The 12,887-nt window shown below is 33.5% G+C and overlaps 1 protein-coding gene across 1 annotated transcript in view; it reads left to right on the forward strand.

Annotated features, from left to right (window-relative positions):
- The window catches only part of LOC123718832 (discoidin domain-containing receptor 2-like), a 133,555-nt gene extending 122,182 nt beyond the window's left edge, over positions 1-11,373 (forward strand). The window contains exons 13-18 of the mRNA XM_045675744.1: positions 2,563-2,681; positions 4,726-4,884; positions 4,959-5,051; positions 5,937-6,078; positions 6,912-7,016; positions 7,306-11,373. Of these exons, the coding sequence (XP_045531700.1) occupies positions 2,563-2,681; positions 4,726-4,884; positions 4,959-5,051; positions 5,937-6,078; positions 6,912-7,016; positions 7,306-7,512 (825 nt within the window). The 3' untranslated portion in view covers positions 7,513-11,373. The remainder of the gene's footprint in view (positions 1-2,562; positions 2,682-4,725; positions 4,885-4,958; positions 5,052-5,936; positions 6,079-6,911; positions 7,017-7,305) is intronic.
- The last annotated feature ends 1,514 nt before the right edge of the window (positions 11,374-12,887 follow it).

The raw sequence follows: 12,887 nt of genomic DNA on the forward strand, positions 1-12,887 counted from the left end.
AGTAACATAAATTAAATAAGGTTACATAATCTTATTTAATTTTATTCCAATAAAGCGAATTCAAGTAGGGATAGGTTCTCTTTCATTTTAATAAACAAATATAAAAGGTAAATGATTTTTAATAAACTCATTCAGAAACAAGATGGCGGATTTATGACCTAATTATTTACACATTTTAATGAATTTGTACTATATTTTATACGATGTTTTTGACATTCAATTGTCTTTCTTTAAGACGAGAGTAAGGTATATCCATATAGGTAAGTAAACTATCATATATTACATTATTTGCCTTGAAAGTGCATTTTATAAATAGTATATTAAAAAATGACTAAATACGAAACTAGTCAAAGGATACGAGAAAAACGCTAAGAAAAACTTCATCCCTGTTTTAACACAAAGTCATAAAAAGTTTTCGAATTAACTTTCAATTTTATCGAAAACCTATTCAATTGTCCCGTATTGACAAAACTTTCAGTTTACTATACAGTTGCGTTTACACACGTACAACACCTGAGCAAACAATACTTTAATACGATTACTTTTGTTTCTTTGTTCAGTTTAGTAATCCTTTTATGTCCGACCATATTGCAACATCATTTTTCGTCTATATTTATTTTACGATATATACGTTCAATATTACATTTAATTATTTATTTGAATTCATAAATGTTAAGGGGAATGACCGCAACTTTAAGAATCGCACACGTCCTTGGTTAATACTGCTCCTTACTTTGATTCAACTTTATTCACAACTGAACGTAATAAACTTAAATATTATATTTTTATACTTAAATCTTAATGTTAGTCCCTAAAAATAAAAGTAACGCTTAACTCGCGTTTTAGAGCGTCTATGTAATTAACTTTAATAATAATAATCAATGGCGCTACAACCTTTTTAGCTCTGGGCCTCATATTTCTGTATCTGTTTCTTGATCATTTGTTAATGGAATAGGCAAGTAGGTGATCAGCCTTCTGTGTCTGACGCACGCCGTCGACTTTTTGAGTCTAAGGCAAGCCGGTTTCCTAACAATGATTTCCTTCACCGTTCGAGCTAATGTTAAATGCGCATTTCGAATGAAAATCCATTGGTGCACAGCTGGGGATCGAACCTCAGGGATGAGAGTCGCACGCTGGAGCCACTAGGCCAACACTGCTCTAATTTTCTTTAAGCCGGATTTATTTTACTTATATTTCTGAACACTTTCAGTAACTTGCTTTACTGAACAATACCTAATTGTGAGGGGTCTACACTGTTCTATAAAATTTACACGAAAAAGTACAATGTAATATTTTGGTAAGGTTTTTCCCAAGGCCTGCACTTCCGGCAGGCGCAAAGCCATTTTCCACGCTCGGTAAAATTAGAAACTGGGCCAAAGTAGGCTTTTGCAAAATATACAGGAAATTCTCAACGTCCTCACTATTTACGTGCCTAAGAACTATTTTCCTAGAAACTTTCCACGTGCCGACGAATAAAAATGTAAATTTTAATTCCTTCATACTTTTAATTCTCTTAAACATCCGTTTAACAGAATAGTTACGGTTCTTTGAAGTTCTTCGGTTATTTTTAAATTTTAATTCAAATTGCAGTCTTAAAGATTTTTATATGAAAGTTTGATTTTAAATCATTTTGATGCTAGGATAATAGTGCTAATTGCATATTTGTTTGCGCATATTACATGTAGATCCGTACTTAAATCCAGGCTAAATAAAATTATGTTTATTAAAGAGTAATGTGTCCGTTTCGCGCCCTATTAGGGTTTGCAATCCTCATGCATCCGAGGTATGCATCCGAAAAATAGCTTGAGATCAATCCTGAAGCTTAATATGACTATATCGTAGGATTAATGATATTAAGTGGCTGTAGCGTCGAATATATGCAATCGCAGCGATGTTATATTTGAAAATCCTGTTAATATAAAGATGACGAAATTTTCCATTCGCCTAAAAAATATTATTAGATACAAAACCCTCCACTGCTGTTGATGAGATTAACACCGCAGAAAGAAATTAAGGATAAATTACCTTTAGCAGAGGATTTTAGAGAGCGTGTTGCTGCTATAAAAACCAAAACAATTATTCAAGAGGAATAAGAAGATCAATCCCACGAGATCTCGTATTAACCATCGACTCGAGACTGCATCTCTGCCCCATTATGAAATTCTACGGCATCAAAAATAATAAATATTTTAAACAGATGTTATATGTTTAAAAAATTATATGAATTATTATTACTCAAAATCACGTAGGGCAATAATCACACTCTTTTATAGTTTTGCTTCACTTCGACTCGACTTATAAAATACTTACGTCTGTGTACAGAAAAGGAATAAAAATTTACAAAATTATATATATTGTACCTAGGTCTCAAACATACCCTTCAGAAATACACCCAAGTTTCAATAAAATCATCATCATCGAGGCTCCATACTTATATGATTCGAGAACCCATCGTATACATGAAACATTTTTATTATACCAGTTAAATTCCTTCCAAGGCTCCTCCCTTCAAGGCATTCAAGGCAATCGTCTAATATTTAATTAAATTTTATTGTATGACAGCTCCAGATTTGCGAGACGGATGGTATCGAGGAGCTGAGCGACGAGGAATTACCGAGTGGCGACCGCCGTCGTTTGGTCGTTGTGAAGACACTTTGGCGCGGCTGCCATAGCGATGTCAAGTATGAAACCTTATCTAGTATTACACTTAGTAACAACTTAGCAAATAAGTCAATTTCGAAAAACAATTTAAAGTATTAATAATGGTTTTAAGAAGAAAAATATAGTTATCTAAAAGGGATTCCTCCGTATGACCAAACGTGACAGTAGTTTTCTATATTTATAAGATTGACGACACTGCGATTTTACAAAAAAAAATAATTACGGAAGTCAAAAAATCTAATATTAACTCTACGTGTCCTTAATATCGATCTAAACACAAAGTACGTTAAAATAAATAAAATGCAATAACAAATATCCTAATAAATGAGATATTTGCTGTGATTTCACGAAATAACTAGAAAACACACACATTTTACGTACGAAGCAGAGCAAATCCCGCGCCTTCATAGCGGCTGAGTTCAACCTTCAGATAGAAACAGTTACATTGAATTGAATACGACGCAACACGCAATCGTGAACTAAAAATGTCGTATAAAAACCTTCTAGCGTGCATTATTGCGATGTCGAGCGAGTCGACATTTTATATAAATCACGGCATTTCATGCAATAACTTCTTTCTTGTGAATGTAAATTCTACGTAAAAGCAATTTTTTAACCTTCGCGGTGAAGTTTTTATTGCTCTTTGATTGACCTATATTATATGCAGTAAATATTTTTGCTAATTACAAAAAAAATATATTTTTGCTTTAATTATTAACATGACCGTGCCAGTTATTTATATTTGACACTATAGCTTGGAAACAAAGTGTTGTTCAATTAGATATATTTATTATAAATCTATATCATAGTACAAATAGCTAGCGGTGGTAACAATTCTTTTGACGGTTATAATGCCCAACTCTGTGCTAAAAGTATAATTGAGAGAAGCAAAGATTTGTTGAAAAATTATTCTATGATTTTTTTATTAAGAGTCGACATCGGTACATGATAAGGAACAATACCTAAAATGAAATAGGAACAATGGATTTTGTAAGTAAAAGCTGAATCGCGCTCCGTGTGCGGTGAACTAAATGGAAGAACAAACATCCGTCGTTCGTATGTAATTAGTGTGGAACGAGCTGTCGCAATACCATCGTATTGATGTGTAATTGAAGAAACTATAGTAATGTTGCAACTAGGATACTGATTATTCGTAATATTTTTGAATGTGATTGAAACAAAACAACAGTTTTAAAACAATAAACATAGATAACATAAAGCACAGAACAAGTAATAAATTATAAGCTATACGTTAAAAGCGGTCAAATGGAAAGTCAAAGCAGAAAAAAGTTAAATTTTCCAGTAGAGTTTCGTTCCAAACTCGGCGTTTCGAACTAAGCGGTGCTAGCTAAAGCGGTGATAAACTAAACATCGGAGTGAGAATGTAACACGACAGACAAAAGTTGAAAGCATGAAGCAGGAGGCAAAGGATCTGGCGGGTTTTGAATAAAGTAAGGGAATTATAGGCTCTTTTCGTAAAAGCCTGTACTGGCATCTGGTTCCACAAAAAAAAGAAATGGAAATTATATCATGTTGACTTTCTAGGTGTTTTGGACTAGAGATGACCAATTAGAATCAAACGGAGCGCGTCGAAGATTCCTTTACTCTGTGCAATATTAATAAAGCTCGTCGTAATAAATCTTAAGTTATTAAATAAAACTTGAGCGCGTCGTATTCTATAAAATTTATATATATATAGGTATTCATTATTCGTGTTTCAGTATAGTTTCAAATAAGGCAACGGAGCACTACTCAAGTTTTCCATACAAAATTCTATTGCATCTATATTTTGTTAACTACATATAGGAGGGCTTATGGCCGCAATTTGCCACATTACCACAAAATTTTGACATTTCACAACTAATTACGGAATGTGTTGTAACCAATTCTAAAAAAAGGCATAACCTTCATGGCTTCTCTAGCAAGAGTTTGGTACTTTCAATACTCGCTGGAGTATTACGAAATTGACTTTTTTTACGGCTAAACACGTTGTAATTAAATACCTTTATTCCTTTTGAAAGAAATTTTCCCGGTTAACTCTGTTTATTTGTGTGTGTTATTCAGAGCGGCGTTTGCCCGCGAGGCTACATGGGGCGCTGGGCTGAAGCACCCGCAACTAGCCCGGGTGCTCGGTCTGAGCCTCCTAGAGCCTCCATGCGCGGCACTCGACCGCGGCGATGCAGTCCCATTGACTACGATACTGAAGATGGAACGGAGATTGAAGTATGCATTTTATTATAATTACAACCATTTATAACTCACCACACAAAATCGTGCTAATTTCAATAATTTTATAGTTATGCGAGTTTGATACACATATGCTGCCAAATTGCCAACGGCATGAAGTATCTGGAGTCATTCGAGTTAGTACACAGAGATCTCGCAGCAAGGTAAATATTATTTCGTAAGAAATAAATTCACATACAAAACTTTTATATTACTTTAATTGCCATGCAGAATAAATTTAACTATATTTGCGCTGGTTATTTCTGTTTAATGCAGTAAAAATATTTCAGTTATGGGTTATTTTTCGGAATAACTTGCGAATGTGTTGTTGTCATTACTGCAATTATGTTGAAAAGTAGACCATGAGGTACAAGTTCGATTCCCGGGTGGGAAATAAAATCGAATAAAATAATAATATCCATGGCTATCAATTATGAAGTTTTGAGTACGTGATCTCAATACTGCAGTCGTTTTGGATATACGTCCTACAGTATTTCCTTGTTTAGTAAATTTGTAAAAACATGGCTCCACCTTAAACCAGCTCCAAATTTTTTTCTGCACATTATCATCGCTCAGCAATGGTGTACCATGCAATAATGTGGCTTTAATCTAACCTAACCTAAACTCTTGTGTCTTTATCCTTCTGTGGAACGTTATTGTTTAACTTATAAGCTCATCCAAAACACAAACGACACTTAGAATAAAAAAAAACCTAACCTAACCATGTAATTCACTGGGTCGAATCACGGCTCTGGGAAGTAAGTAATCTTATCAGTTTTTTTTTTAATTTTTAAGGGGCGCAAAGCCATGCGCCTATTATTACTTGGTATACTACATAGAATAGATAGATAGAATCGATAGAAAAAATTTGGAGCTGTTTTAAGGTGGAGCCGTGATTCCATAAATTTACCTCTTGTTTTAATAAATATGTGTTTTTTATGTAATAGGAGACGTGTGTTTGTTAATTGTTCCTCACATTTTTGCTTACAGTAGTACATACAGCATACCTTTGCAATTTTCAACGTTAAGTATTAACATTTCTCTTTTAGAAATATAACAGTTACCAACGATCTGAACATTAAAGTATCCGACTACGCGATGTTTTGCGAGGAGTTTATTGGCGATTATCACATTATGGCAAATGGAATTCGAGTACCACTTCGGTGGATGCCGTGGGAGAGCCTGCTTATGGTAAACTATCTTATAAACACTTTATACTGTCGAGAAAGTCCCTCAGTAATATTCGAGGTTAGCAATACCACGAGAGTGAATAATTTTATTTTAAATTTAAATGAAAAATGTAAAATAAATTATATCCTAGTTGCGATATTTTTCATACGATACGCTGTCTCATTTCATTACGGAGTAAAAAAAAAATATTGAAAGAGACGAAAGAGTACAATTAGCTGATTAAGTTACCTAATATTTTTTAAGATCTGTAACGTTGTTGAACTTGGGCTTACAAAGTGACCGTGCCTTAGAGATAGATCTAAAGAAAATATAAACCAACCAAGACTACACAATCAACTGCATCTAAAATTATTACTCTTTTATAAAAAAAAATTTAATGAATCTGCACATTTAACATTGCGATCTAGCCGAACCTAAGACTAATAGTAATTTAGGTCTAAGCTAATTGGCTAAAATGGATATTTAACGTTACAGTCTGCATTAAGGGGAAGACACTCTGGTCTTGTGTACTATTTTTCCACTTACCGCTGTTTAGCACTTAAGTGTAACCGTGCACTCACACTAATTCACTAATTCGAATGGTTTTGTCAAGTTTGTTTGGATTTGTCAATGGGTATAAAGAAGTTTAATAGCCTCGTCATTTAAGAGTTGGTGGGATCCTTTGTTCGTGGGATCCAGGATCTTTTTAATTATTGTGGTGACGTCCCCTTTAAGGCCCCGATGGTGATCGTCATTGTGAATGTACCATTGTACATGAAGCATTGACTTTTCCTATGCAGGCTCATGAATGTATGAAATAAATTTCGAACTATTATAAAAGTTAAATTTCATAGGGCATGTGCTCACCCGCAAGCGATGTTTGGTCATTTGGAGTCACGGTCTGGGAAGTGCACACATATTGCGCAGCGCAACCTTTTGAGGAGATGAATGACGATCAGGTTTGTTAAGTTTTTTACATATATAGAGGTTATTTCGTTTTAAAATTTTATAAACAAATATCCTCCCACTGCCAACCCAATATTAAACTCTACCCCGAGACCGGAGAAACTCTTCACCTTATTTAAAAATCTCATACAACTTTACGTTCACTTATTTATTTATTCACTTGTCTTTGAACCGCAACTGAAAGAATTCGGAATTTAATTCAGGAGTACTTATTTTCCTTCATTTTTGAAAGCGTTTTCTTCATATCCAGAATTTCGTGGATTCAAGTGGTTTCTTCTCTAGGTTGTTGCAAATGCAAGCCAATGGCGATCAGGCGGCCTTGGCGCACGAGTCCCGGCTGCTCCTCTACCTAGATGTCGACGAGAACTTTACGATTTAATGCATGAATGCTGGCGGCGCGAACCAATGCAACGGCCGCGGTTTAACGACTTGCACCGTTTTTTGGAACGTATGACTCAGGGATATAAACCACCAATGCAACGCACTTAAGTGCATGTCATTGGATGTTTATTTATATATAAATAAGATGTACGTCTATATGGCCTAGCCGCTTCTGTATCTGATAACATTCTTTGAACTAAATTTATGTTTGAATGCTTTTTTTCGAGGTTTTCAAACAACATATTAGGTTTCGCGAGCCCTCTGACATATAGAGTGTATATGGGTGGCGGTATCACGTAACATCAGGTGAGCTTCCTACCCGTTTGCCCCTTTTCTATAAAAAAAAACAATTCCATTTCTTTACAATTCTTACTTAACACCAGGTGTAACGTCTGCTCGATTTTGCGGTCGTCTTCAATTGATATTCTTATCCTCAAAGAATATTGTGGGGGGGGGGCACTCTGCGCTTAAGACCTTAAGAAATTTCCGAACCATTTCGACTTAGGGTCCTTCAAGAAAAGAGCGTACCAATTGGAATTGAGAGTGTCCATGGGTGGGCGTATGACTTAACATCAGGTGAGCCTCTTGCACGTTTGTCTTTTGTTCTTTAAAAAAAATGTTTTTGTTGCTTAATTTTGAATTTTAATGATAAGTTTACGATACTCAAATGGTTAGGCCTATTAGACCAGTACGACGTATAATTAGTATTAAAAGTAAAAACAAGTGAATAAATAAATTACACCCGCTATATCCAAAATCGAGTATAAATTGCTACGAATCGTAAATTGTGTAAAGAAAAGAACAGATTATACGTTCCGTTACAATTACGACTGATATTTTGCATATAGCTGAGCTTTATTCACGGAAAAGACCAAACTCAATGAAAACGTAAATGTGTACAAACAACTTCGGGAAACTAGTGAAACAAGAGTACTGGAAATATATGAATCTATGAAACAGAAACATTACAATGAATAAGAAAATGTATATTATGTATGATCCCTAACGACCATTAGTAATTTTACCAAAAAAAAAATGAAATAGATACAATAATAAATATAACAATCTTAAATATATAAAATGGTTCTTAATTATTGGAATTACTTATGTGTTACGAACTTATCGGAATAGTTTTAAGAATCGGAAATCCAACCGTTTTCATCCAGACTAATTTCTATTAAAAAATACTATAGATTCTTTGTACGCTAATTATAATATGTATTAAATGCTATATAGTATTTTAAAGTACATCAGAATTTATTTGTCAATGGCACTTATTACGGATAGAGTTTCATGAGAGCTTTTAGCTAGTAGTTTTAAGTTCTATTGGAAAAGACCTACATCTTAAAGAGCTCGTCAATGTTTTCGAATCCAACAGACTGCATAAGTAATGTGATAAGATGTCGAGCAGTATTAAGGACAGTATTCATATAATTTTAGGTATAATGATTTTTTCGGGAATCGCTTTACGACTGTTTACTTGCTAACTTTGGTCCCCCCACCTTATATCTCCCGCTTCAGATCCACGCTGCATAGTGACGCTGTGTAATTAGAACTAAGTGTTAGTTAGCAAGTAGATAGGAGTTGCATGTAGGTTTAAACATAGTGTAAGAATCGCGAAATATCGATGTACTCATATGTATACTGTTAATGTTTCATGTAACTTTCAAGTACTCCCAGTCGATATTTCGCTTACACCGGTCACTGAGTGAGGCGTAGATAGTATCCATAGAGTGCATTTCTCGTACAATTGAGGTTGATAAATTGTGATCGAAACTCAGGGACTGGTATTGTTAATGACAATATTGTAGACGACGCGCTCAAAGGGCGAGTTTACATTATTGTTACAAACATTTGTAGCTTGTAAGTTTCACGCCTATCCCTAGCGCCCCTTGCCGAGCGCTCCCACGATCTTCCACTTCGCCTTAACGGCAACCCTCACAAGGGACACCAACATAATGTACGAAAAGTCGTTATCAATATCAGTTGATACATTTTCGTACATTTGATTGGTGAAGCTCATTACGTAGATCGATATTGCGGAAAATAAAGAACAAGAAAGCATAAGACACGTAAACATAGAGCACACTATGTCTTATATTGAGATTTGATTAGGGACGTAACGAATTAATCGCAGTATCGATCTGCTTCCTATAATATATCCAAATCTAACTCCTATTTTTTTAACCTGTTTTAAACGTTAAGGATATATATTTCCGGAAGTGACAAACTTCCTAGGCATTTGTTTGCCACCTATGCTTCTTGTTTTCTTCGATTAGGCACAATTGGTAGACGTCGTACAGTATTCGATAGACCGTGTCGAATTTACAAGAGAGATATTTTTCACCGTGGTCATAGTCGACTTTTGGACCACACTCACGTGCTTTGATTTGATTAAGTAAGTAGTGAATCGTTGAATGCTGTACGATAGTGTTTTTGTGTTTTATGCAGATTTACTATTAATCAATATCTGGTCTCACGGGATCTTTGTAGTTGTAAGAAATAATCGATGTCTGAATGTTTCGTCAATGTATTCGATAGCACATAGTCCGTTTGTCGAGACACATTGAGTGATTTACGTAATGTCTATGAAAACCCCAAATAGATAAATGTAAGGCTGAAAATGAAATGAAAGAAATACTCATGCAAAAAGTTTTTCAGGATACTATTGGATTGGTAACGAGTAAAAAGCTCAATGACTCGATAAATCGGGTCGATCGGTGTTCCAATTAAAAGTTAGGATAAATATCCTTATCACTTAAGAGTTAGTGGGTTGACTGTAGCATTTCAAAAACCTCCACAATTGAGTTTCCTACCGCATAAAACTCCTTTTCAATGTTCGTGTATTGAACTTGCGCTTGACATTTAGACGTTTTGATAGATATCTTAGGTTCAGACATTTATTTAAACGTTTTGATAGATATTTTAGATTCAGACAGTTATTTAGATTTTGATAAGTAGTTTAGGTCATATCTATAGGTGTGTTTAATTGTGATTTTTGTTATGTAATAAATATATATACGTTTCTGAAGCCGACATGAATCGGTGTTGGCGCGTGCATTCTCAGTTAAAGCAATATAAAAATTAGCTGTAAATAAAAATAAATGTTTTAAATATAACAAGTAATGCAGGGATACAACTCTCTTTATATAATGCAGTAGCCTTGACTTATCAAAACTACATAGTTCAAAATCTATATTCATTTGAGATGATGGAATTTGTAATATTTGTTCTATTTTGGAACTTATTTTAAAAATCGAATAATATAATGATTGATTGGTTTTACAATATCGATACAGAGCTTTAATTTATAATTTCTCATTAAAAAGGAAACTGTATTGTATAACACAATAGCCATTGGATATTTGTAAATAAGGTTGCGGTTGATGGATGTCCTGCAACGACAAAATTGTGTATTTCTGCATTACTATTATGTTTACTTAATATAATTGTATATAGAGAGGCATAGGGTTAATATTAATAAAAAATTAAAAAATATTTTAATAGTGGGTAGAAATTATTAAGTTATTTTCAAACTTTTCATTTAGCCGGGGACAAGTTACTATTAATAGACATGTACTTGTAATTAGGTAAATTTCACCTTTTTTTAACATATTCTCAAAATTGCTAAGACATTAAAATTTTGCGTTACATCTATAGGTATTTAATAAAGTATACATTGGGTTCGGGGATAAGTTTTTAGGTATCAAAGGTACTTAGGTAGAATATAAGGTTTCATTGTATATACCATTATACATATATAAATGCTTGTTTAGACAGCTAGGTGCAATTGCATTTCATATAACATTTAAGTACTCGAGAAATTAAGGATAAAGGTGGTAATAACCAAACTAGGTTTAAGGAAAAAATATTGTTTTGTAGAAGTTTTTGCATTTTTTTTAAAACTTTATTAGATAAATGTATTAATTTTTATTGGGTTACTATATTTCTTCTTTATCTTTATATGTAAGTTATTTAGAAAAGTTAATTTGATAAAACAACGCGCAAGTTTAATACATGTAATTTTAAATATATTTTTTTTAATTTTATGTGTTACATCCTTCATCATTTAAGAAATGTAATATCACAAATGTCTCTCTTTGCAACAATCAACCACGTCGCCCCTAACTCTATTCCCACCCTAATGCATATTTAATCGTAATAAAAAGAAAACAGGTAAGCTAAGGTAATATTAGTTAAGTCCTGCAAAATAAATTTCATTCTATAGAGCTAATTATTAAGTGTATATACCGGAAAGGATACAATCTGGGTTGCTACAACGAATGTTAAAAATCACTTCACATAATTAATATTATCGCATTCATCGTAAGATTTGCTTGCTTTACATAAATAGCTGGTTCCCGTCACGAAACATAAACTAAATCGCTAACTAAACTAAGTGCCGCCTGTCATATATTCCTTGAAGGCGTATAATACCGAATGTCACTTGAAAATAAACTGTACAAAAGTAATACAAAAACCAGCGATCTTTGTGGATTGGTTTGATTAAAACCTGCAATTACGTCAATTTTTCGTGACGTTGAAACCAGCTATATTTCTAGTCCATCAACAAACATCTAGTCAATGTTAAATGTAAGGTGTGATTTTAACTGTCCAATTGTGCGTTTAATGTAGTTTACAATTTTAATAATTATTTTCACTTGAATGTTTCAACATTTATACGTCATAATATTCTTCAAGTCAACGTGTATCTATTAAAATTTCCAAAGTGTCTAACTAATAATGAACTTAACATATCTTAACCGCATTTAGAAGCCCACTTGGCTCAATTTCATATCAATATGCCATTTGAGACGGTAAGGCTTTCCATTTTAAATTTGGAATGTTGAAAGGGGTCAGGGGTCTGAATATCAATAATTCACAAATACCCTCACTGTGATTCCTGATAAGCGTTGGGACCAATCGACCACTAAACTAGTGCCAGATGCATTGACTGTTGTGTGGATTTTAACAAAAAAAAAACCTTAAAAATCTCAGACCATCCAAGAATAACTACTTGAAAACTGGTAACTTTACAGTATATCACTAAACATGTAAGCTTCTTGATTAGTAATTTAAACCTTTATGTGCATCAATCAGTCAATGTATTATAAAGACAATATGTATGAAGATAAATATCATAAAATGATGGCTATTTTCTCGATATAAACGCGCCCACTTGTGAACCATAGTAATAGTATGCACAGTTGTACTAGCTTTTTCACTTAAAACCTAAATTATTCTGAATGGCTCTAATTCTGACAATATAAATGAATCTTATTTACTGTCACTTATAATGGCTTTTATCGATAAATACCTAGCATACCTAATTATTTTTGGAATATTTATGTCTAAATCTACCTCCAAATTAGATTTCTTTATGCAGAAATAAAAAAAAATGTATTATACGATATTTATAATGTTTGCTGATACTCCGAAGATTTTTATTTTATAGTTGTAAGCAAAAAGGGGGTAGATTTTCG

Source organism: Pieris brassicae, chromosome Z (assembly GCF_905147105.1).
Source record: "Pieris brassicae chromosome Z, ilPieBrab1.1, whole genome shotgun sequence".
Classification (NCBI taxonomy): Eukaryota; Metazoa; Arthropoda; class Insecta; order Lepidoptera; family Pieridae; genus Pieris; species Pieris brassicae.